We start from the raw sequence: 25,051 nt of genomic DNA, 5'->3' as shown, positions 1-25,051 counted from the left end.
CACTTTAGATTCTGCACAGACATTTGTGCCTACTTCATTCTAGTGCCAAATTATGTGCTAGTCTCTTCGATATAGAATTCTCTATCAACACTGCCAGTAAAAGACCCTTACCAGTGTTGGTGTCTGACTCCAAGCTGAAATAACGTGATTGTCAACAAAGTACACTGTTCCAAAAACAAATATTTAGATTCCAAAAGGTGTCTCAAATGTAATTACCTCAGAAGCAAGGGCCCTCAGGTCTCATTATCAGGCTCCACGCCAGACTGGTGCTGCAATGTCCGACGAGACCCTCAATGGGGTCACTAAGCCAAACTTCTGTGCAGCAGACGAAACAGTGGAGAGGAAAAAAAAATTGAAAATAAAATTGACTCAACTTCCCTCTGGAACTTCCTTTACTTAGTGACAGAACTTTGGTCAAGGTTAAAAAATAAATAAAGTGAGTCTAAGGGAAATAATGACCCTTTGCTCTTGCAAAATGTGGTTGAGAATAGTGTTTCTGATACCACTATATAAGTCAACATGTTTCGCGCCTACTTGTGTCTTAACAGATCTCTTGGCGCTTCTTCTGGACTGCAAAAAGTCTTCTCTGATCAAAACAGACAAAATATTCAATTTTATAATAATGTTTTAGCACAGGGACCTAGTAGTGAGGCTCTACTCACTCAGTTATTCAATGGGCTCCTGCACGTATCCCATACCACGCAATCTGGAGGAACGGTCTCTGAATGGAGGGCACCCTGACAATTTGCCATATTACAGAGGTAAAACTTCTCTGTGTGTTTCCCGGCTGCCGCTGAACCTTTAGAGTTTTGGTGAATCGAAGCTGAAATAGTCTTGACTGAGAAAGTTTGTTGTATCCACATTGACGTGCCGTGTTCCCATTGAGTCTGATTCTGCCAGAACACAACTTGTGTGGAGCCATCCTTTGTGCTCCACCACCTTGTTGTCTCTGGAGAAGTCTGAAGAATAGTTGTCTACCTTCTACATCCTTTGGGATTTTCAATAAATTGGAAAAGAGAATCCCCTTTTCCAGAAATTTGGAAGACTTTTCTGGGAGCAGAAATAGATACTGTATGATAAAATTCATACACACCTCCGAGGAGTGTAGAAGCATTGAAAAGACTGGCTCACATTTTCCACAAGTTTCTTTCCCATTGTCCAGACTAGCTCAGTCCATCTTCTATTAGATCTATGCACAGCATGTGGATCTAGAAGACTCTTCACACTGCAAAAGAAACCAGTTAACAGATATTATGGTTTTGCAGCTTGAGTGTCATCTACATTAGCATGCAGCCCTCCCTCCTCCCCGTTGAAGGGGGCCAATGGAGAAATAACTAAAAAAGAAAAAAAGGAGAGAAAAAAATAAATTAAAATGGTGGTCATGTTTTGGGCCTTTTTGGGCCTCCTTGGATGTTATACCAAGGCTCTGCCTATGTTGATGCCCACCAGAAAAAAGTTTGGCAGTAACACTTCTGGATCCAGCCACTACATAGTGGAATTGTCCACAGCGTGTGTCTAGACACCCTTCAAATTTTAAAACCATAATTACTTGTAAGTTACTGCTTTCTTCCTCACTACCCGCCCTCCCCATTCTGTGGAATGGAATCTTGTCCCTATTAAAAGCAAGGTTTGTTAGGTTGTCATCTACAGTATGTCATGATAAATCCATGTCTGAGGTTGCAGAATAGTGCAAAACAAAAGTGATGTCAGCATGCAGACGTAGTTATTGTTGAAAAGATTTATATTGCTCGTGGCCGCCCAGGAAAATGGAAAGTGATTAACTACTTTCCTTAGATTAGTGGGCAGTCTGATAGATTGTTAGCCGCAGATTCCTTAAATTAGAATATTCCCCACATGGATTGAATCTGGATTTTTTTTTTTAGCAATCCTCTTGTGTGCAAGTAGAAAGCACTGGTTGACTCTGCTTGGTGGCGTCTGCATCGGAAGCGGTATGCACGGTGCCTATGAAGGCAGTACCCAAAGCGCTGACCTCAGTTCCTTTTTTTCTGAGCCATCAGCACTGGTCCGTACGGGCTCCTCTCAATCACTTTTTGAGTGACTTCTTTCGTGGTTTGGTCAATGTCTAGTGTCCCCGTTTATATCTTTTTTGTTGGAGATGTCCTCGGAGAAACCCACTGAATTCAAACCTTGTGGTACTAGTCATAGACTATGATGAACTCCCACTTAGTGTGTCTGGAGTACCTGGAGAGGGACCACAACTGAGTTGTGTTCATAGTGCAAGTCTATAAACCGAAGACTATCCACGAGCAGGCCATGAAGCTCTTGGCTGCTTACCATACGCCTCTGCTGAACCAGGTCATGTTTGCATAGGAGGTCTCGAACACTCATTGTTTCACTCCAGGACTTATTGAGGTAAGTCCTAAAAATAAGAAGTCACTATGCCCTTTGACTTCTGTGTTACTCCCATTTTTCGGACGACACAAGGGAACACCACCACAAATCCTGACCTCACTTGCAGGTGGTTCTTGTGCAGATGGTGTTGGAAACTGATAACACTTCTGTTTAGAGTTCTCAAGAAGATGAAGAACGGCCCGCCCCAAGTCATCTTAGTGGCTCCAGACTGAGCATGGAGACGTGATATTCCTAACTCGGTTGCCTATTCAGGAGGACCTTCTGTCGCAGCATCAGGGCAGGATATTGCGTACAAAACTGTCCACTCTCCAACTTCATGCATGGAGAATATGTGGCAGCAGTTTTGAGGGTGTTTAATTTCCCTTCCGGAACGTGATTTTAGTTTGGCAGCCTGGTATTTTTCTTCCAAAACAGTCTACACCTTCTGATGGGACAAGTTTGTGGTTTGGGGCACCCTTGCCTGAATTCTCCTTTTCATTCTTTCATTGGCTTGGCAAGGCTTTAACTTAGGTTAGAGTAAAATGATAACTACCTGCCATTTCTGCTTTCTTACAGTTGCTGGACCAACCTGCCTGTTCGAGTCACCTGTTGTCACTAGATTCCTTCAAGGTTTACATAGCCTTTCCTCCCAAGCCTTCATTAGGCCTCAATGAGACTTGAATTTAGTACTAACCTTCCTCATATGTTATCCTTTTGAGTTTATGCACAGCTAGCCTTTATGACTCCTAACAATCAAAACTATCGTCCTTCTGGCGAGAAAATCTGCCAGGAGGGTTAGCAAATTGCAGACACTTAGGATTAATCTTCCATACACTTAATTTTTCCCCAGCACTGGTTCTTAGAACCTGGATTCCTTTTTGCCAGTTAGTGACACCTTTTCAGGCCAGGCCAAACATTACTCTGTCTACCATACCTCCTGCAGGATGCATTTGTTCTTCAGAAAAGTGCCGGTCCAAGAGAAAAGGGGGGTGAGATGGCAGACCGCGGCTCTGGCCTCCAAGAAAGAGCGTACAATTCACTTTGAGCCTGGACCAGTGTCACCCAGGTGTGACAGTAGGAGTGCAGATCGCATGGCATTAGTGAATTTTCCCAACCTTGCTAAGGTTGTTGGAATGTTATTAGAGAAACACAGGTCCAAGGCTTTTCTAACAGTTTATTCCATTGGCTTGGAATAATGGGACTAAAAGGCGCATTGATGGTCGCTGGTGAGTTTGAGACAACAGCAAAGTAAGTGGAGGCAGGATTCTCTGCTGTAGTTAGTCTTAGGATTTTGCCTCATCCTAGTTTGCCCAAGAAGGGTTGAAATCCATGATTGGTAGGGCAACAAGCTGCATGCATATGATTGACCTGCATGTGAGATGTGAGGGCTTGGTCAAACTAGGGCTGGGCTTTCCCTGGCATGTAGGAGGCATCCAGTGCCTCAGAATTAGGACTGCGGTGAAGACTTGCAGTGTGGAGTTCAAAAGAGGTTTTCTTGACCTGCGTGTTCACTGCTCTTTTTCAGGTTGAGAAAGGTATTCCCGGGCAGTGCAGAGTGGTAGCCTTGATTTTCAAGTCAATTGCCTCTGCTAGATGCGCTTTCCATGAGGAGCCCCCTGTCTATAAGATTATTTTGAGGAGTTCTTGGGAGCCCGAAGGGTCCTGATGTATTTTAAAAGGTCCCCTTGGCATTCAAGATCCATTCTCCCAAGGCCTAGCTCCAGTCTTAGCCTTGCTCTTATGGCTTGCAGTGGAGCATAAAATATTTTTTGTATGCTGAAATTTGGGCACTCATCAGTTGCGTTTGTAGTGCACCAGGAAAGGCTAGATGGCCATAGTTTAGAGCTGAATTCAGCTCTGCTCTCAGAACGTTTAGCATTAGTTAAGCAATTATGGTTTGCAGACGACTGTTGAGGTGTTTCAGGCTATTAATGACTCCTGCACCCTTGGTTTTGAGATCCTATTGATGGACTGTAGGTTTGGCCCCTTCGGTGAACCGGACCGCTAGATAGTTATAACTTGCAAATGTTGTTTGTAGATTCCTGGGCCGCCAGTGTGCTTGTTTCTTGTGGGGATATTTTCCAAAGATAATTTTGGACTTTTAATTTTGTTGGCCTTGTTAAACCTGAGAAGTGTCAAGGGCTTTCTTTAGACCTGTTTTAGTGTGATCCATGATCACAATACTGCCTGCATACTGGAGAATTGGGAGGCACAGCCTTCCTAGCCTAGGTGTAACTTGGCTGGTGCCTTTCATTGCTTTGCCCAGGTAGGCCTCGAAAATGGAAATGGAAGGGGGGTGGGGAAGGGGAGGGAGGGGGCAAAGAGCAGCCCTGTTTGAGTCCATTGGTGGTAAGGACTGCAGTTACTGTGGTGCAGCCTGTTCTCTGGACCCAAGCCCCCTGGTATAGAGATTGATTTTTCTCCCACATCTCCCCCCAGGACTCCGTCAAAGAATGCAAAGTAGTCGACAAAGCAGCAGTACAGGGTTGTTGTTTACTCACTGTGGCTCGATGTGATAGGTACGCTAATGCTATAACGTTGTCCATTGTAGAGCTTTCTGGCCTATAGTTGGATTCAAAGTACCCCTCTCCATAAAGTCTGAGGTGTTGCAATGGCAAAGGCGTAGTTATAGAGCGGAGTATCCCTGCCCAGAAGTCTTGTACGTTTCGAAGGCTGAAGTGAGGAGGCAGTTTGGTCCGGGGGCCCCATCTCTCCTCATTTTAGGTGTTGTGGCAATGACTGAGGCCTCTGTGAGAAGGGAGGGTGTCTGAGTTTCCCAAAAGGGAGTTGAGGTGAAGCCTTGATGTATAGTTGTAGGATTACACGCAGCAGCCTGTGATCATTTACGCCCCTGTCATCTACTTCAAAGGTGCGGAGCTTGGGTTTCAACGATTCACTGATGAAAATGTGATCAATAGTGGATATATTCCTAAATGTGTGAGGAACTTGGCATTACTCATCATTACCTTAATTTAGAGATTGCACGAAGTCTAGCCTTTGATTTTTAATAAGGCTTTGTAACAGTACAGCATTTGAGGCTGATCTGATTTAGTGTCGATGCCCTGGGCCCTGGTTTTGTAGTCTCCGGTCATAATTGACGTATATGAGTCCCGTTTATTTAACAGCTCGTAGATTGCCGTTACTGGGCAGTTTATGGCCTTTCCCCCCCCCCCCCCTGGTGTTGTGCAGGGTTGATATCAGTTAGCAGCAGTTAAAGTGGTTTGAGGTATCATTTTAGAACTTTGATAAGCGAAGCTTGGCGTGTACATGCATTGGTAAATATTGCAGGGGCCTCTACTTTGCCGTTGCGTTTGACAAAGATGGAGAGTCCACAGACGGTTGACTGAAGAAATTCAGTTTTATTGTTGGAGTATGGAATTTGTAGTAGCCTGGGAGCATGGTTGTTCCTGTCATCCAGGTCTCCTGAAAGCATAGGACATTGCCTTTTGTTAAGGTAGTCAATAGCGGATTGTCCTCAGTAACTTTCCTGAGGTCTGCCACATTCCAGGATATTATTGTTCCTTGAGGACTGGGTACAGACATCCTAGAATGTTTACATTGAGTCGAAATGTGTGTGATGTTAGGAGTGCCATTGCTGGAGACCTGGGACGGGGGAAGCCCGCTGTTCTTGATCCTGTCCACGTTGGCATCCCAGGAGTACACCACCCTTCGATCCTTTGGACACGATAATTTAAACATGTTATGCTTCTTTAGTTCGGCTTGATTTTCGAAAGCATGATGAATGCTATTAGTCCCCCGCAGTTTGCAGTTGACCCCTTTCTCAAAGGAAGGGGCTTTAAGTATATGTGGTTTTTTCTCTGGGGGATTGTTTGATGTCTGTTCCCTATTCCGCAAACAGGGGCACTTCCTTGAGCATAGTGGCCTGATGTAGTTGTTGGCATAGGCCTAGCATAGTTGGCTCACCCTGGGTGTTGTTGCCAGGGAGTTTTTGGAACCTAATCCAGACGAGATCATCAGATGTGGCCCAGAGAAGGTACATGAATAGGCAAAATATGTTGCCCATGTTTAAGATGTCGTATTGACCTTTAATGTGGTAATGGGGGGGTTAGCACTATCCCCAAACTGCCGTGCTGGCCTTTATGGTGGGGGTAGGTGATGGAGGGGAAGGAGGTGGGGAGCATTTGTTCCGCAGTTCAAGACACTTTTTGAATGGGACCAAGGATTTGCAAGGCGGTGGGCTGACCTTATGGCAGTATAACAGTGTTGTTAAAGGCCCAGGTGGAATGCCCATTGACGTCTATGCAAGGCTCATGAGTTAGAGAGGCTTGGGTACTTGCTTCGGCCCTTTCCTTGTTTGTTTGGGGAGGAGTTGTGTTCGGGGCAAAGCTTGCTGTGACATGATCCTTTCTTTCCTTTTTTGTCTTTGAGGGTGAAGGTGTCTTAAAGACTAGTCTTTTTACTACAGGGTCTTTTATGCCGTTAGTACCTGTTCTCATTGTGAATATCGGGTACAACTTAACGAAATCATCTTCTGCAGGTGGAAGCCGATTTTTGGAGGTTATCAAAGACACTACTTTTAGCCTTTGTGTCCCTTTAATGCTGCTACTTTAATTTTTTTATAGCCCTCCTGAAGATTGGTGCTTCCTGGCTGCAATGGACTGGGTGGAGCCTCCTTGTTGTCCCACCTGTTGGCTGAGACTTAGTGCCAGGGCTGCAGCCTGTAATAGCAATTGGGTAGTTTTAGGGGGTTGAGCTGAAAGTACAAAGATTTGACTGAGGACTGTCTGTTAATGTCTTCAGCCTCCAGGGTTTGGTTGCAGTGTTCAGAGAGCCTACAAGCCACAGAGGGGTTGCCTATTCTTCTAACTGTGGCAACGAGTTTAGTTAAGACCTCTGGGAGTTTGGCCAGTCTGTCAATGATGGCTGTGCATGAGCTGGAACATGACCTGTGTTCTAGCAGCCTTGAATTTTGTTTCTGCAGAGATCGGTCATGGCACTCAGTTTGAAGGTGCTGTGAACTATGAAAGGTCTATCTTTAGCTCCATTTTGGTGGACTGCCGTGTCAGTGCTCTGTCCATAGAGTTTTGTGTAGCACTAATAAAGGTTAGTTGCAAGTTCGCCATCCCATTGATGTCTTGGGTATCAGGAGATGATTTTCTTGTCACGTCTGGAGTTCTGAACAGCTTTGGCGTGAGTTCCAGTGTTTTTTTTTTAAATGCATCTTGGTATCTATTCTAAGGTAAATAATCTGCAGCTGTAAGTCTGTATCTGATGAGGAAGATACTTACCTTTTGTAACACTTTATCTGGTAGAGACTCTATCTAGCTGCAGATTCTCTGCTGACCCTCCCATCCTCCCCGTTCTGCGAACTTCTAATTTTAAGAGATTCCTTAGGACTTCACTTTTGGCACACTAATTAGTCCTCCTTCTGCATGGCTCCATGCTTCTGGTGCTGAAGCAGTCAAGAACTAAGGTCAGCGCACTGGGGTTGCACCTCTATAGGCACCCTACACGTCACTTCGGACACGGATGATACCATGTGAGCTGACCGACACCCCCTACCGGTGCGCAAGGGAATTGAAGAAATTCCAGATCCAGTCTGACACCTGGGGGAATATTCCAAAGTAAGTAATTTGTGTCTAGATCGTTTTTGCCAGATAAGAAGCTACCGAAGGTAAGTAACTTGTTAATTTATTCCATAACATCCGTGCTACAACCCTAAAGGAGGTCCACCTTTTTCCTTTATAAAAAAAAACCGTATAGCCCGTTTAAAATGGGGAGCCACAGCCAGATTATGGTCGGATGATCTTGCCGCTCTAGTGGGGTAATAGGACCGAAGGAAGGACAACAAGATAGGCACACCCAGTTTATTCATAAGGTGGACCACACACAGTGCTTTAAACTGGATAGCTCCCCCCCCCCCCCCACCAGGGAGCCAATGCACTGGATTTTCTGAGAAACTGAAAATAATTCTGGCAGCTGGTATAATCTTGCTGGCATGTTCTGCATAATCTTCAATCTGTTTTTCATGCACCCAGTGGTACCTAGGTACAAGATGTCAATAATCTAGGCACTAGATGATTGAGTGGATAATCAACTTGCGCACCTGGGCCTCAAAAAGCCAATAATAGTTTAAAGCTTTTTCAGGTACCAAAACAGCCAAAGGTCATTGCTTTAATTTGTGGCTCGAAAGCTAAGAAGTCCACTAACCATATGTCCACATTTTGACAATTGCTTTGGGCTCTGGAGGTGACCCCAACAAGTTAGACCAGCGGTGTCCACCCCCTTCTTGCAAATGTTTTACCAACAGGAACATTTCAGTTTTGTTAGCATTCAACTTCGACCAGTTTGAATGCAACTAGTTTAGCATACCCATCTCACTTTGGGCATCAACAGCAACAACAAGGTGGAGGATGTAATGCTTGAATTAATCTCAAACACTGGCAGTTGCTTGGGTGCCTCATCCCAGTCCATTGTTTTTCACCCAATCAGTGGATTAGTGTGAGGCCCAGAGCGCTTGCTAGTGGCTCAGATTAAGGCAAGCATACCATCTCTCACTTAGTTTATTTATGCCCTATGCGTGATGGGTATGCCCAGGCTTGAGTTCCGTGTTCACTGTGCCACTAAAATCAAGCTATGCGTAGCTGATGTACCCATAAGGGCAAAACCAGTCCTAGGTTGCTTGTGTTCCGGTACAAAGAGGACCTGTCTGGCAGTTTAGGTTCGATTGTTCCCACTGGAGCAGGGCCAAAGCTGATTTGTGTATGGCTAGGTCCAAACTGAGGTGGCATGGTGTGCACAAAAATGGAGTGGGATGCAGCCCAGAGTGATCACCAGTGGCTGAAATTAATTTAAGCATGCAAGCCATCAATTTCCAAGTGAAAGTGACCTAGCTGGTATATTGTACTGAACACTTTTGCTTTTTTGATTTGGACAATGGAAAAATGGCATTTCACTAATGAAAATAAGCTAGATTTCCTACCTCAGTTGCTAAATATGCACTTCATAATGCACAAAATCCATGAACTAGAAAGTCATCTGGAATGCATAAAACAGAACTTATCGCAGTGGTACAGAGGGAGAATATACCCTCTTTGCTGATGATTACTCTGTGCACCACTCATCTCCCCCCCCCTTGAAAAAAAAAAAAACACAACCATATGTCCATGAATTATACATCACCAAACTTATGAATCCCAGTTATTTTGCTTCTGGATGTGTAATTTCCAATTGCTTAGTGAAGTTACTGAAATCTTGAGAATAAGTCTGATAGTTCTGGAGGAATATAATTTACAGTTTCTTTATACATGTTCGAATATTAGACATATAGTGCTCTGTAAAGTTAAGTGGGCATTATCTTTTTATGTTTAGTATGCCTTGGATGATTTGTTTGATGTACTGGTGAATGAATACCTCAAAAATAATGGCAGGAGTCTTTGCAGTGCCACTGACCCTCTATGTCCAAGCTTCGTGTAAACTAATTGTTTTGTTAAAGGGACCAGGTATTATCAATCTTAAATTCCATCACAAAAGGCTTTTCCTAATTCCCTTGTATGATTTGCCTTGGTCAGAATTTGTCCTGGCTGAAATCAGATATAATCATAACTTCATGTCACAAATGTTTTCTTCTTTTCATATAGCATCAACCAGAATCGGAAACTGTTCATCTCTTCATTCCATCTTTGGCTGTTGGAGCTATTATTGGCAAGCAGGGACAGCACATAAAACAGCTCTCTCGCTTTGCAGGCGCCTCAATTAAGGTACCATTAACTAGACTGACTTGATTTTACAGCTACATGACCCATCACTTTCCACTGACTTGAAAAAATCAGGAAACATTACTAGTACATTCTGGGGATAGAAAGTTATCCTTTAATTCTTCTAAATAGATGGAGAAGTTAAAGCATGGTGTATGTTTTATTTACTGCGTAATGCAACTTCAAAAACGATTTTGGTTACTGGATGGTCTACACTTAAATTGGCAGTTATGCTGCTGAAGTTATCTATACACTTTAAGTTGAGTGCATAACATTTAATGTGCTACCTGTTTCATGTACCTCAATTTCCATTGGCAAAACTGTTCAGTCAACATGACCTTTCAAATGCTGTACATTGAAATTTGGAGTTCTCTGATTTTATATTAATAGAATGGAATTGGATATTAAGTTTTTCTTTCCTGACGTGCTAGGGTCACATGTCCTTGATGTGTTGTCTTCTCTGATTGTGAGTTAGTTATTGCCTATTCATGTTAGTTTCTCAGTAAATTGTGCATCAAATGTTGTACCATTAATTTCACTTTACCCCTTTCCATCATTCTCAAGGAACCATGCTACCCCTTTGTCTTCAGTATTGAGTGATTCTAAGGTTCAACCTAACAGCGTAGTTGTCTAGTTGCGAACTACAGTTCTTGCTTACCATTGATTGGTTTTATTGTCACTGATTTGCCTGCCTTGCCTTGTCCATCTTGTTGTCTGTCCCTACCCTGGAGCATTTCCAATTTACTTGTCCTTCCGCTGCTCACTTTTAGGGAACAACTTTTTTTGTTTTATCATAAGCATCCCAAGAGTTCATGTGTTTTCCAGCTTTTTCTCTAGTTTACTTCTCTCACCCTACCATGCTGAGTGTTGCTCTCACTTCGCAGTATGCTTCTCCCCCACCCTCCCTCTTCAATGTACTCATCCCTGTGTGCTTCCCCTGCAATACCTTCTTGCCCAAGGTGCTTCTCCCCAAATCTACATTGCACTCACCAGTTTGCTTTTCTCTACCCTCACCCTCCATGTTTCTTCTCACCTCCCATCCTTCTTGCGCTCCCACACACTTGCAAATTATAATTTCTGCACATTTATTCATTTACTGCTTCAACAAGGATTGGTAAACAAAAAGGAAAAAAAGGTCCTGCATCATTTTTTGTGTATGCAAGTGTGGCTCAAGCGCATACAAAAGTAAGCAGACGGCTGCATTGTATGCATTTTCTTTTTGTTTTGTATTCTTAGCTTTGCTGAACAGGATCGGGAGGCTATACAGCTTTTCTGAATTTGGTTGCTTTATGCACCTACAGACTTAGATCTTGAGCTCCGCCTTCTTTCTTTGTTTGGTGAACATTTTGCCAAGATTTTTTGTTCTCAAACTAATATTCCAGTGTGCAAGGGAACCGTGTCCCCTCCAAAGACTGCTGGATTTAAACCTTGCAGGAACTGTTACGAGCAAAGATCTGTAACCCTTGAGGTATGTCTTTGGTGTTCAGGCTTGGGAAATGACTCCCAACTCATGAGGGGTAAGTCTTATTGAACCAAAAGGTGATCCAGGACCGTGAAGCAAAGTTGTACCTTGCCAAACATTAAAAGAAACCTCATATGCCCCTCTCTCAACTGGCGCAGGGCTTTTACCATGGGGGTAAGACTGGTTGGTTTTGGGCGGCAGCGCCACCGTGTGTGTGACTGGGTCAGTTCCACACTGGCTGGAAAATGTCACCCTGACCTTCTCAGCTAGCAAGCAGCACCTCACCCAAACCTTAAAGTAGAGGTGATTTGTGACAGTCTGACGCATGACACACTTACTTCTCAGGGAAGTCGTGGTGGAACAGCAAAGACTGCATTATTTGATAAAAAGGCATGAGCTGCAATTAGTAGGAAGATGATACTTTTTTCCCCAAAGATATTTTTATTATTAAAGATGTTGGAGCACCTTCATTACATTGTAGTCACAACATTTCTGTATATCAGTACATGGGATATATTTGCTGTTATAAAGATGACTCACGATAATGTATACCTAGTTGCCAGTTAAACATTATTTAAGCAAGCTGGAGGATTAAGAGTAATTACATGTATCGTAGACTGAGGCTGTCCTACTGACATGATGTTATCTGCCTCTTTCCCAATCGCCAGCAGTAGTCATTTGTTATCTTATTTCGTGGTTATACCCAATAATTGCTTATTCATGAGTGATCGCCCACATGCTTCTAATGAACCAATAAAGCTTGAATGCATGCTAGCATTCCATTTCTCTGTTCGATATGTCCCCAAGTACTAAGCAACCTTTTCCCCATTTCTGTTTAGGTATGTTACAAAACCTGGTATAGTGAGATAGATCATTGTCTGGTGCTGATTAAAGTTGCGTTAAACAACCCTCTACCCCAAACTTCCTTGGACCTGCTCTGTGCTCCTTTCAGAATTTGGACTTAGAATTGGCATGGTGCAGGGTGATTATGGGATCCGCAAGTAGCATTCACAGAGTATCACAGCTCAGTTGGTGCTGGTGCCCTCTATAATCTCCTGGGTGTCCCCCAAACCATTCTGTTGGGGGTGTTCCAGTAGCATTCTGCCACTCTGCTGATAAGGAGTGTTTCCACAGTCCCCTGTATTCCTCTCTATGCAAGGCTGCACCCTCTGCCGCCCCCCTCCCCCAACCCCTCCACGCGGAGTAGATCAGTTCTCCATGTTTGGTCTGGCGGGGTATTGGGGGACTTCCAGTGAATTGTGATTCTACTTTTGGCTAGTAGAAGTGTTAGGTCGACAAATCTAGTAGTAACACCTGCCCTCACTGGTCTGAGATACAGGTCCAGTATGCAATGGCCTGCTGAGTCCCAGTAAGGGAGCTCAGTGATTTCACCAAGTGTGTTGAGGCGCTATTCCAGTAATGTCTCAGGGACTGACAGGCTCACAACATGTGGAGTAGATCTGCATCTTCTGTTTGGCACTGGGGACAGGTGCATTTGGCATCTGGGAAAAGGGAGTGCACCCTTTGAGGAGTCAAGTAGGCTCTATGGAAGATTGTAAATGGGATAAATTTAAATCATGCATTGCAGGGAATCTGGGATGCATGCTCTGTAAGGAATTTCCATTCCTTATCATGCAAGGGGCGTGCAAAGTCCGTTTTTCATCTTTCCTGCAGAGGGGACAGTGTTGTACCATAGTGCGAGCGTTGTGCTTTGTATAGGCATTTGATCAAGTGCCTCCCTGACTCTGTCATAGAGTGTCTATTAAGGAATGAGTCTAGGGTTCCTTCCTGGGGCTGGTCCATTGGTGGCGTATAAAATGTAACGAATTGGCTTGTAATAGAAATTGGGTTCCTTGTAGTTGGGTTTGGGCAATAAGCTCCCTATGGGAGAGGAGATGGCCCTCACTGAAGAGGTCCCCCAGGCTCGAGAATCCACTCTTCTAAATGCCTCAGCCTTGCCATGGAGAGCACCCCAGCTGCGGTGGGAAAGCCACATGGGAATGTTGGGCACGTATGAGGCTGTGCTCTTGGTCAACATGAGCGCCATCCGCCAATACCACAGTGCGTTTTGCAACAGTATGGGTGGGGTAGAAGAGATTGTAGTAGTAAATACTTTATTTTGGCTATGAAGCCATAAAAGTGTTTATCATAATAAATACATTAAAATCTCATTTATACTAAGATCAATTTTGTACAATTTGCCATGTCGAATATTTGCAACAATCAACCCACAATAAATTCAGCAATCACTTGGGACACTATACCAAAGTTGTACATTGATTGTGCCCATTTGGGCCTGCATAATTATTGGGTTTTTTTAATACTAGTTTGGTCAATTTCCAATACCAGTGCAAATAACGAGAAACTGCAGATCATGTACATGCTAAAATCATTTAAAATTCGTACCCTTTACCATGTCGAATATTTACATCAGACGACCCACAATAAGTTCAACAATCACATAAAATGCTATACCAGAGTCATAATTAGATTGTATCTGTTTGGGTAGTAATTCTAAGTCTCAGACTCCAAGCCCAGTGCAAATAGCGAGATGCTGCAAACACAAATGTTTCTTGGGTTTCACTTTTTAGGAAACATAACATTATCTTGTACTGTCTCATACCCATTAATTTGCATAGTGGAATTAATCAATTTTTTCCGAACCTGAGCGTATTGTAAAAAAAAAAAAAAAAAGAGCCTCGGATTCATTGAGCACTAAGTGTGGGCAGGAAGATTGGTCGCTGAATTTTATCATCAACTTGCAGTGAAGGACTTTAGGGGAAGAACCCCACATCTGAACAAAATATATAGTTGTTTCCTTGGAGGGGAGTGATTCTGTCAACATATGGTTCAATTTTGGGAATACACTTATGTAACAAAAATTGCGCAGTTATGCTCCCATTTTTCTGATCAACCCAGGCTCTTAACACAATGTGATCTCAATATTCTTTTTTCAGTTTCTGCACTCTTTCCCCATTGACCAAGGCCTGCTCCACAATTCCTCCATTTTTAACATATCCGTTAATTGTTTTACATGTTTTAGCCAGGGTATGCGTACTTGTGAGTCTAAAGATACCAATTTGACCAGTGATTTCCTATATAGGGGAGGATTCAGCAGATGACTACAATTTTACCCAATACACAAGAGGTCTCAAAGCAGTCAAATGGTGAATCCTATTTAGGGACAGGTCATGAATTAGTGGTAGAAGGGGTACACTCATTGGGAGATCAAACATACCCCTTACAAACTTATTTTTTGTCTGACAATGGTGTTATAATTTACATAGCCCCAAATCTCAGCCCCATATGTGGCTCCTGACACAGCAGCAGCCCCATAATCATTTAGAACCGGCAAGACACCCTCCTGCACCTTTTAGCTTTATATGTAGCTTTATAGCTTCTCCGTATAGCCTTTGCCCTCTGAAATAGGATAGACTTACTTTTGTCTAGTTGAGGTCCCCAGTGCATGTTATCTGCCAGCCTTGCCCCGAGGTAGTTGAATTTTTTGACTTGTTCAAGTGGAGCTCCACAAATTGCTTCTTTCTGGAGGACCGATCTGGGTTGAGCACAATAAACTTGGACTTTGACGGATTTAATTCTAAACCTTTTTCATGGAAGAAAGCAGCAAAGGTATCCAGCTCAAATTGTAGTCCCATAGGGGATTTTGATATTGAAAGCATATCATCCGCAAACATAAGTGGAACCGATACCCCAGGACTTTTAGGCGCATCGTGCTTACACTGTAAGTCTTTTCACTGTGCCATTTATGTACAGGCTAAGTAATGTTGGCGCAAGCATGCACCCTTGTCCAACGCCTCACCTAATGGGGATTTTAGATGTAAGGTCCCCTCCGCTGCTCCATCTGACTTTTGCATATGTATCTTGGTGCAGTACTCTCAGGATCCACAGGAGATCCCCAGGAATTCCATACGCTTCCAAAACATCCCGAAAGGTGTCTCTCGGTAACAGATCAAATGCTGCTCGTAAGTCTCTAAGTGCGACATACAAGTGGTCCTGCCTCAAAGATGCGTATTTCCAGCATATAGACATCAATCTAAAAACCTGATCAGGGTTGCTAGTTTTGGCCCTAAAGCCTGCCTGTTCCTCTGCAAGGATGGAGTTATCAAGCCAAGATTGGAGTCTAGCCAGGACCTGCCTACAGAAGTACTTCTGGCTTATATCAATCAGGCTTATGGGCCTGTAATTGGCCGGCTCGTATCTATTTCCCTTTTTATACAATGGGATTATGACCACCCCTTGCCACAAGGGAGGAATACCCTCACCCCTCAAGATAGCATTACTGAAGGAGTTGAAATAAGGGATCCATACGTCAGGTTGGAAAAGATACATCACACGGGATACCATCAAGACCAGGGGCCTTTTCCCTTTTCATTTTTTTTTTAGGGTGATAGCTGTTTCATTTAGGGTAAGCACCATCGTCTCCCTCTCTCTGCTGCCCAGTAGGTAAGCTTTACATGTAGGAACACTAGTCCTGTTTCTATGACCTAGTCTTTATATTGCACCACTCCGCATAATTGCCCTCAAAGTGTGGCATCCATTTCTCAGGTGGAATTACTAGCTCTAGATGGCTTTCTGCCGTATGCATTCCATCCGAGTTGCATTTTCAGAAGGTTTTCGCATCACCTTGTGTAAGGGCTTCTGCTAGATCATCCCACTGAGTAGTTTCCCATTATTTATTTGCCTCTGTTAGGGTAGCTTTGTAAGCCTTCCTGGCTATTACAATCTGAGCCTGGCGGTCTGACTTCCAAGAGACTATTCTTGGAAATACAACACTATCTGGTCAACCACCTAGGGGGCAATTTTGGACAAATACCTCTTCATTGTCTTTATAAATAGTTTGCCTATATCTCTCATCAGTTGAGTATGCAGGTCTGGGAGATTTATGCTGCCTTTGTTTCCATACACTAGTGGAGAAAGCTTTACATGAAAGAGGCTATAAATTTGGGTCAGGATCATACTATTATTCCTCACAGCTGGCCATTTTAAATTCCTCCTATTCGTAGTAACCTGGACTATATCAACATTGCTAGTTGGTTTCAAATTTGCACATTTGAAAACACAAAAATCTAACATGATGCATGATGGTCACTATCTACTCTAGCAATAATCTCCATATCCAATAAAATGGGCCGCAAGTTATAATCCAAGAAGATGTAATCTATGAGTTGTTATTGCTCCTCTTTTGAAGGTTGGGCGTGGAGGCAGTCGGATCTTGTATTTCCATTTCCTATTTTCATCCCATGTGTCATACCTAGGTCCATTAATAGTATAGCAGCATTGGATAACTTTTCCCCAGTAACATCTAGGAGCCCTAGTCTAGAAAATGACTCAGTAGACTGTCTTGTCCGTCTTCGGGGCTCTTTGTATATTACAGTCCGTGCTATAATTTGTACTGCTCCTTTGTGTATTTTACCAACCATGCCAGTCGGTCAACCGTGGTAGAAAAGAAGCTTGATGAAACAGATCTTACATATGTTCATTATGCCCACATACTTAAATCCTTGCTTGGTAGATATACATATTTCCGTGCCTAAGAGATCACTACTCTGAGTGAACAACCTTTACTGAGGGGAAAAGATCCGGCCGTAACCATATCAAGAGGCCCTTCCTGCACGCGAGGGGATGGCATTTTTAGTAAAGGCCATAAATTGACTTGATTGTTAGCCATTGTCTCCTGTTGGAGTATTATATGATGTGAATCTATAAAGTTTCCCTATTCAGGATCTGCAAGCTTAGCCTTTATCCCAGCAACGTTCCAGGACAGTAGTCTTATGCAATCGGATTCTAACATGGGCATTCCCTTATCGTCAGCAGCTTTATCTTTGATCTGGTTCTCTAAGTACAATTTACTTAGCCAAAGCGGTTTGTAGATTTGGGATAACATCCGGGGAATTTCACTCTGGCTTATGGTCTTCAAGCTTGCCATACTTCCCAGCTCGCTTCCCAGGATTTCCCTGTGTGCAGGCCCTGCATTACTTGCCTCTTGTCAATCAACTACCTTTTATGCAACAATGCAGCCTTGTGCAAGATTGGTGGCATCTAGGGGCCTAATTTCATTTGAGTCACTAAGTTTGAGTCTTATTTGTGGTGGCTGAAATCTCAGTTTGAGTGCTATTAGTCCCTCCACCATGTACTGGGATTTAGTTTTATCCCTGTTGTGTCATGGGGACTATGTGTATTGTTAATGCACCTTGCATACAGAATATCTTATCTGATAACAGACCTGCTGCCTCTAGAATGTCTTATCCAGTGGGTCACTTTGTTGGTAAGCGGTTCTTATTATTCCTTCCCTTCTGCTGACAATTTGGGAACATTAATCATATGAATATCATATTGATCATTAAGTCCATTATTCTTCCCCCAATCCTCTGTTGGCTGTGTGAATAATTCCCGAATAAGTTTTCCTCTGGTCATGCTGTGGGTTGCTTTTTGTCAATTCCCTATGTGAATGGACTTGACCCATGGATATAGTGCCCCTTATATCCCTGGTTTTAGTCAAATCTTCTTTGGCTGCGCTACTGTGGTCAACATGAGGAGACAAATTCTCATGTTGGTAGGATCTAGTGTGTGGGCGTTGGTTTACAAATATTGGTCAAATCCCACAGATCTTCCCTTGGCTTATTCATTTCCCTGACCAGTGTTAATTTATTCAATTTGCTATTCAAATTGTCAGCCAAACGACTTATGCAATCCCGTAACTGCGTAATTTGGTTCTTTAGGGATTGCAACTGATTGATGAGAGGGATACTATCTCTATGGCTAAACGCCGTAGTTTCTACCTCAAAGGGCTCCGTGGTATCCAGTACCGCGTATCTATTGGAGCATTCCATTGTATTAATTTTAGATGATAAAGTTGGGATCGCTCAGACACGCAGTCAGAGTATCATTTCAAGGGATGTCCGACCCCCGTCAGGAATCTCCCCCCCCCCCCCCCCCCCCCCATCTGCCTCCCTCATCTTTTGGGATAGGGGTTCCATCGCAAGAGTGAACAGTAATGGGGACAGCGGGCAGCCCTGTCAGGTTCCCTGGGAGATCTGATAGGGTAGCAAGATATGCTTGCCTGTCTTGGCTCTGGCCGTAGGGCAGGAGTACAGTACTTTAATCCATCTTATATAATCAGCCAGTCTGCCAGATTTAATGAGAGTAGCAAATAGATACTCCTAGTCTAGTGAATCAAACGCCTGTTGCAGATCTAGTGAATAGCATCCCGCTCTTGGGTAGGTCGCCAGCGAGAACTCCATCACCTGATACAGGTGGCAAATATTTAAAGAAGTGCTCCTGTGAGGTATAACACCACATTTATCCATGTCAATCAACTGAGGAAGGAGCGGCAGAAGTCTCTGCAAGGACTTTGCTGAGTATTTTATAATCGGTGGTTAATATGGACAAAGGTCTATAAAGAGGTAAGCTTGGTGGATTCTCAGCTAGGTTTTAATAAAGAAGTGACTAATGCTTGGCTTGAGATTACGGGGAGGTCCCTGCGTTCTAGTGCTGATTTGTACTTTGAAAACAATTTTGGGGCGAGCTGTGACACAAATGCAGAGTAGAATTTGATTGGCAAACCATTAATACCTGGGAACTTATTGTGTGGCATCTTGTTTATAGCCTGGTGTACTCCCTCTTTGGTTATGGGCCTAGCCAATTGTGTACAATCTTCTCTGGACAGGCGTGGGAGTCGGAGGTCCCTGAGGAACCCTGAACAGAGGTCGGGGGGGGGGGGGCACTAGGAGGATAATACATAACACAGTATTGATTGTGACCGTTCTAGTAAAGCATATAAGAAGTCCCAGAATCCTGCCTATACTTCAAGCATCTAACATGAGCATAGCAGTGTTAGCGCTTTACTAGTCTATGGAAGGAGCCCCTGACCCAATACCTGACGAGAAAGGGGTCTGCATGTTCTGCTGGCAGTCCTCCCTGTAGGCTGCGGAGACGAGGCCAAGATCAGTGCAGCTCTCGACGAGGCACACGGCGTAAGATCTGTTGCTGGAATGTATCCTCTGCCCTCCTTTGGCCTGTGTGGTGTTTTTATAATAAAGCGTGTTCGAAGGACAGGTCTGACGTGCTATGTTTAGCTTTCGAAGGAATTCTCATTAACTAATGGACTGGCAACGCCAAGTAAACTATTGTGCGCAGTGACAACTTTGAACAGGGTACAGAGCGAAATGTCATGCAAAGAAGCTAACAATGCTTTTGCAGAAATGCTGCTGATTTGGATATAAAACCGACCATGCTAAAAGCAAGTCATGCTAAAATAGAAAAAAATTAGTAATACGAGTAAAATGTGTATACAGATTAAAGGCTGCAGGCCTGAAGCTAAAATAAGAGCCTGATCTAAGCGCTAAAAGGAACCCACAACACTTAGTGCAGATTTGCTTCCACTCATTAGGCTGTTCCTGCAACAAGGCCTGGTTACAGTCAGTCTTTGGGTGAGTGCAGGTTTAAGAACAAGCAGAAACACAAGTAGGCCAAACGGGGCTCACCCCTTCCTGCTGCTGTTTCCAGAGAAGTCTCAAGGGTGTCGACGTGCCACGCAGTCTGAGTGAGAATCTGGGGATACAATTCAGATATTAATATTGTTGAACCTCAAATTCCCAAAGTCATCAGTGACGTCAGAGCAGATTGAGGAGAGGCCTTGTGGTGCATCTTTGACATTGTTACAGATCCCTATAGTGCGCAATGAGCCCAAAGAAGCCACATGGGTCTCCAGTTGGGTTACTGCAGACTAATCCAGCAGTAACGTCTGTGCTCCTCAAACTGGCTTCAGGTTCCACAGTAACGTTTGTGTCTGCGTCCAATCTAGTGGCAAAATCTGCAAAAGTCCCTTCCACATGGACTTCTTTATTAACGGTGCTAGAGGAAGACCATGTAGTGATATTGATGTCTGACTGCCTGCCAAAATGGTCTCAACCAAGTTGGTGTGTGTCATCTATCTTGACGTACCCAGCTCCTATTCAGTCTAATTCTGACAGAACAGTACCACTGTCCAGAGCTGTTCTCCGGTGCTCCACCAACTTTTTTGTTTGGACTCTGTCTGCAACTATTTTGAGATGAGGTTGCCTTACCACCACGTGATAAGTTTAGTAGTAGTTTATTTTATCAATATAGGATCTTAAAACACTCACATCAAACAAAGATACATACAATATATACAAATACATTATAAAATTAAAATGCAGTATCCATTAAAATACTTGGGTAGCTGTTCCACCAATGAAACTGAAATGGCAGCACTCGTCTGGATTCCAATATACATTAAACATCTGTGTCCATAGTCTTTAAGATATGAATTGTACATCTGGGCATTTCATTATAGGTTTTAAAACATATCCATCAGTAAGATGTAGGAGCCTATAACAACAATCTAAATGTAACTAATCAATCAGCCTAGAAAATGTGTGAAAAAATCGGTCTATTACATAAAAATACTAAACTATATTTAATATTTTACATCTGATGCGCCATGCATGCAAAAGGTACCTTGACCGAAAACATAACCCCTCAGTATTTTCAGAATTTAAAATATGAATGGCATCCGTGAGTCGTGAAATAGAAAGTAACTGACAAACTGGGATTATCCATCTCCTGGTTTTTACGTAGGCAGGGCAAAAAACAAAAAATGTTCTTCAGATTCAATGCTAGGTAGAATCCCATAACTGAGTTTTTAACTCGATAATCTTGCTGATGGGAGTTCTGTCTGATCCGTAAATAAAGTCAAGGTGCATTTGATATTGATAAAATGATGAAGTGCCATGTGCCGATGAAAACAACCAGTTACCCAGAATACAATCTCAGTATCAAGTCTTTAATGTGGCTATTACTCCTTTAGTTCAGTACACCAGATTATCCCAGACTTCATCCAAATCCAGGTTATACAGCCACACCTTGACATTTTTAAACCTGGAAATTGATCCCGCTTTATCCTGTGCTTTGACTTCTAGCACAGCTTGTTTAATGATCATTTGAGACTCGCCTGTCCAAAGCTTGACCCAATAAACTAAGGGTTTAAGTGCTGCAAGATGTATTATATTCCTCATTCCTAGGTATAAGCGCATCAGGGGAAGTGGGGGTCACTAGGTGCATAGTCAATAATGATATAATAAACTTGTTCTCCATCTTTTTCCAGCCCTTTTGTCTGACTAAAACCCCACAGTCCTACTCCATAAACGGCTGCACCAAGATTCCTATCAGGATATATTTCTATTGTAGGATAAATTAGTCAGAACTTGGATCCGTAAAAATGTTTAAAAAAAAATAAAAAATAAAATGCTGACTCATGTTGCAAGGTCATCTGGCTTTTCAAGAGCTGGGCAGACCAAGATAAATTGCCAGCCTTATACCTAAGTAATCAAAATGTTTGACCTGTTACAGATTCCTAATTTCAAGCCTCATTTTCCCTTTCAAGGTCTTGTGTGGCAGGAAAGTCATAAATATGGTTTTAAGGGCATTAACTTCCAGGCCCAAATTTTCACAAGCGTCTAAAATCGGTTGAGGTTGTTTTGTAGACCCATGGGTGTTTTTTTTATATTAACAGTGCATCATTGATGAAGAGGACGACCGGGAATAGCTAGTCCACTGCTTTCAGGGAGGTGGTCACCTCTGCAGTCATAAAGCTTGTTTATTAGCCCTTTCATAAAAAGTATAGGCAATGTTTGGGAGTAAGACGCAGCCCTGGCAGATCCCAGTAGCGATGTCTGTGTTCTGTCAGTTTACTCTCCCTGCCCAAACTCACATGAGCATAGTTGGCATTATGTAGCTAAATTATTAAGTGTAACAGTTCTAAAGGCATCCTAATCGACGCACAATTTCTCCCGGAGAATTAGATCAAAGGCAAATTTTTGATTAACGAACACTAAATATGCATACCCTTTGATCAGGGCCAATTTCAATAGGATCAATAAGAAAACAGAATATCTGACCTTTAGTACTTGTATGTTCCCCTAAAGCCTACTTGTAAATGGGATTCTCCTCCAGCCAGGTCTGTATCTTCGTCATTACCTGCTTACTAAAACATTTCTTTTTTTGAGCCGTGTCTATCAAGCTGATAGGCCTATAATTGACTGAATCCCCTTCATCTCTTTTTTAATAAGTTGGAATAATTTCAGCCGCCTTCCACATGCCCAGTATCTCTGCCCCCTTCACTATAGCATTTGACATAGGGCCTCATTCCAAGTTTGGCTGGCGGCGGGCGCCGCCAGCCAAACGGGAACCGCCAAATGGCCGCTACGCGGTCAGACCGCGGATGCCTTTCTGGCTTTCCCGCTGGGCCGGCGGGCGACCGCCAAAAGAGCGCCCGCCGGCCCAGCGGGAAAGGCCCTGCAACGAGGAAGCCGGCTCCGAATGGAGCCGGCTGAGTTGCAGGGGTGCGACGGGTGCAGTTGTTAGGGGGCCCCTGCACTGCCCATGCCAGTGGCATGGGCAGTACAGGGGCCCCACGACACCCTTTCCCGCCATCCTGTTTCTCGCGGTGAAAACCGCCAGAAACAGGCTGGCGGGAAGGGGGTCGGAATCCTCATGGCGGCGCTGCAAGCAGCGCCGCCATGGAGGATTCCCCCAGCCGGACCCGGCTGGGCGACCGCGGCTTCAAAGCCACGGTCGGAATACTAACTGAAGCACCGCCAGCCTGCTGGTGGTGCTTCAGCCGGCCTCCACCCTGGCGGTCATAGACCGCCAGGGTCAGAATGAGGCCCATAGTGTTTAATATATAACACCAAAATATTGGCTCTGAGCTGTAATGGTAACCTGGTATGCTAGCTAATCCTGGTGCTATCCCCTTTTTCATACTATGAATCGCTGATACACTTTCCACCATAGTAAAGGAGACAGGCAAGCCGCTGCCCCATTCCTGAACTTCACTCTGACCTTCCCTTTTAGAGTCTGGACCCATACTCTCTTCTTGAACGTGTTCTTGGGAATGTTGTTCCCAAATATGCGGTTCTATAAAAAAAATCATATTAATTTACAATAAATGATACCCCTTTGGCGGGGAGATTTCCAAAACGACACTGTCTTCATTGTGACCACCCTAAACAATTCTCGCCAATTGTCCTCCTCTCAACTCTTCTTAGCAAGTGCCTGAACTCTACTGTATGATCTCCTTCCTTCTACTATGGCAGTTCTAGAGACGCATATGTCATTAAGTATATGCATGATAGCCACCTCACATTGCACTTGATCTCAGAGCATATTTAGGACAGGTGACTTTGGTATAGAGACAAGTAAACATTTCCTTATCCAATTGTACATAAGGCCATTATATCCTCCTGCCATCATTTGTGGTCACAATTGGCAATCCAATGTACACCGATTTTGATTGGTAGACAGCTATGGGATATTCTTCAGGGCATTATGATCACTGTCATTTCTATCAATGACCACCATGTCCTGCAGGTTAGGTGGCCAATCTAAATCAATAAATATGTAGTCTATCCTGCTTCTAGAACTTGGCCTTTTAAATGAGTAGTTTGTGCCTCTGTCCGATCTCAAGCACCCATTACATGCATGCAAACCATGTTTAAGCGAAATAGATGCTATCTGCAGGGCAACCTTAGAACATCTCTTTAAGGGGAGTTCTTCAGTCTTGGGATGCCAGTCTCCTCATCTTCCTCCTGCCTAAGATCCTGTATAAAGTCTATAGATTTGAATGACACATTCAGGTCCCCATTTATAAGAAGATAGTTCTCAGTATTGTAATGCTCCAAAGAGTCTGCTGGTTCTATCAAAGTGTGAGTCATGATTCAGGTTAGAGAGGCACCAACTGATCTTTGGGGGACCTGCAAGGATGACAAAACAAGGTAGCTGGGCTTATCTGCGATGCTGAAGTCCCTCAACAGCTGGTCTTCGGATGCAACGTTTTAATCTGATTGGACTTCCACAAGCTTTGGCTGCTACAAGGGGTCTGGTACCCCAGGTATTGGCGCAGTATGCCTCCGGTTGGTCCAGGTGTCCTCCCACTTTGGGATATGGGACTGGTCTCATTGAGCACGTTGACCTCCTCCAAGGCAGTCGCTGCGTCTGTGGACCCGGTGGTCAGCAGGTTGGTGAACCGGACGTTGCGGTTGGTGCCTGCTGAAAGGAGGGAAGTGGCTCCTCTACCTCAAGAGAGATGCTGGTGAAGTGTTGGAGAACCTCAGAGGCTTTTGGAGTACCCACAGCTGCAGGACAAGTCTGGATGTTTAGACAGAAGCAGGTTGGCAGGGATTCGCACCACATGTCTACCAGTTGCCCACATTTCTCACTCCATCAATTCTTCTTTGTCCTGTTCTTGGGTCAGTTGAATCTGTCCTTCTGGTGTCAGGTGCCCACCTAAATAATAAAGTTGGGGGTGTTTAGGAGAGTGTAGAGTAGTAGCCAATAGGCTACTTACCCCTGAAATGACTGCACCCCTCTATGACCAGTTCCTGTGGGGAATGGGCATATGCCTGTCCCAGAATTCCTAGTTCCATGAACACCAAGCTAGTGGAACACTTCCTCAAGTGTCCACTTCAGATAGACCACC

General features: G+C 43.8%; 1 protein-coding gene across 1 annotated transcript in view; it reads left to right on the top strand.

The window, feature by feature from the left end:
- The window catches only part of IGF2BP3 (insulin like growth factor 2 mRNA binding protein 3), a 515,178-nt gene that overhangs the window by 368,601 nt on the left and 121,526 nt on the right, over positions 1–25,051 (top strand). Inside the window, exon 11 of the mRNA XM_069211519.1 lies at positions 9,954–10,073. Coding sequence (XP_069067620.1) covers positions 9,954–10,073 — 120 coding nt within the window. The remainder of the gene's footprint in view (positions 1–9,953; positions 10,074–25,051) is intronic.

This window comes from Pleurodeles waltl, chromosome 10 (assembly GCF_031143425.1).
Source record: "Pleurodeles waltl isolate 20211129_DDA chromosome 10, aPleWal1.hap1.20221129, whole genome shotgun sequence".
Classification (NCBI taxonomy): domain Eukaryota; kingdom Metazoa; phylum Chordata; class Amphibia; order Caudata; family Salamandridae; genus Pleurodeles; species Pleurodeles waltl.
Note: the sequence above shows the minus strand (reverse complement) of the source record. Positions and strands in the feature narration are given on the sequence as shown.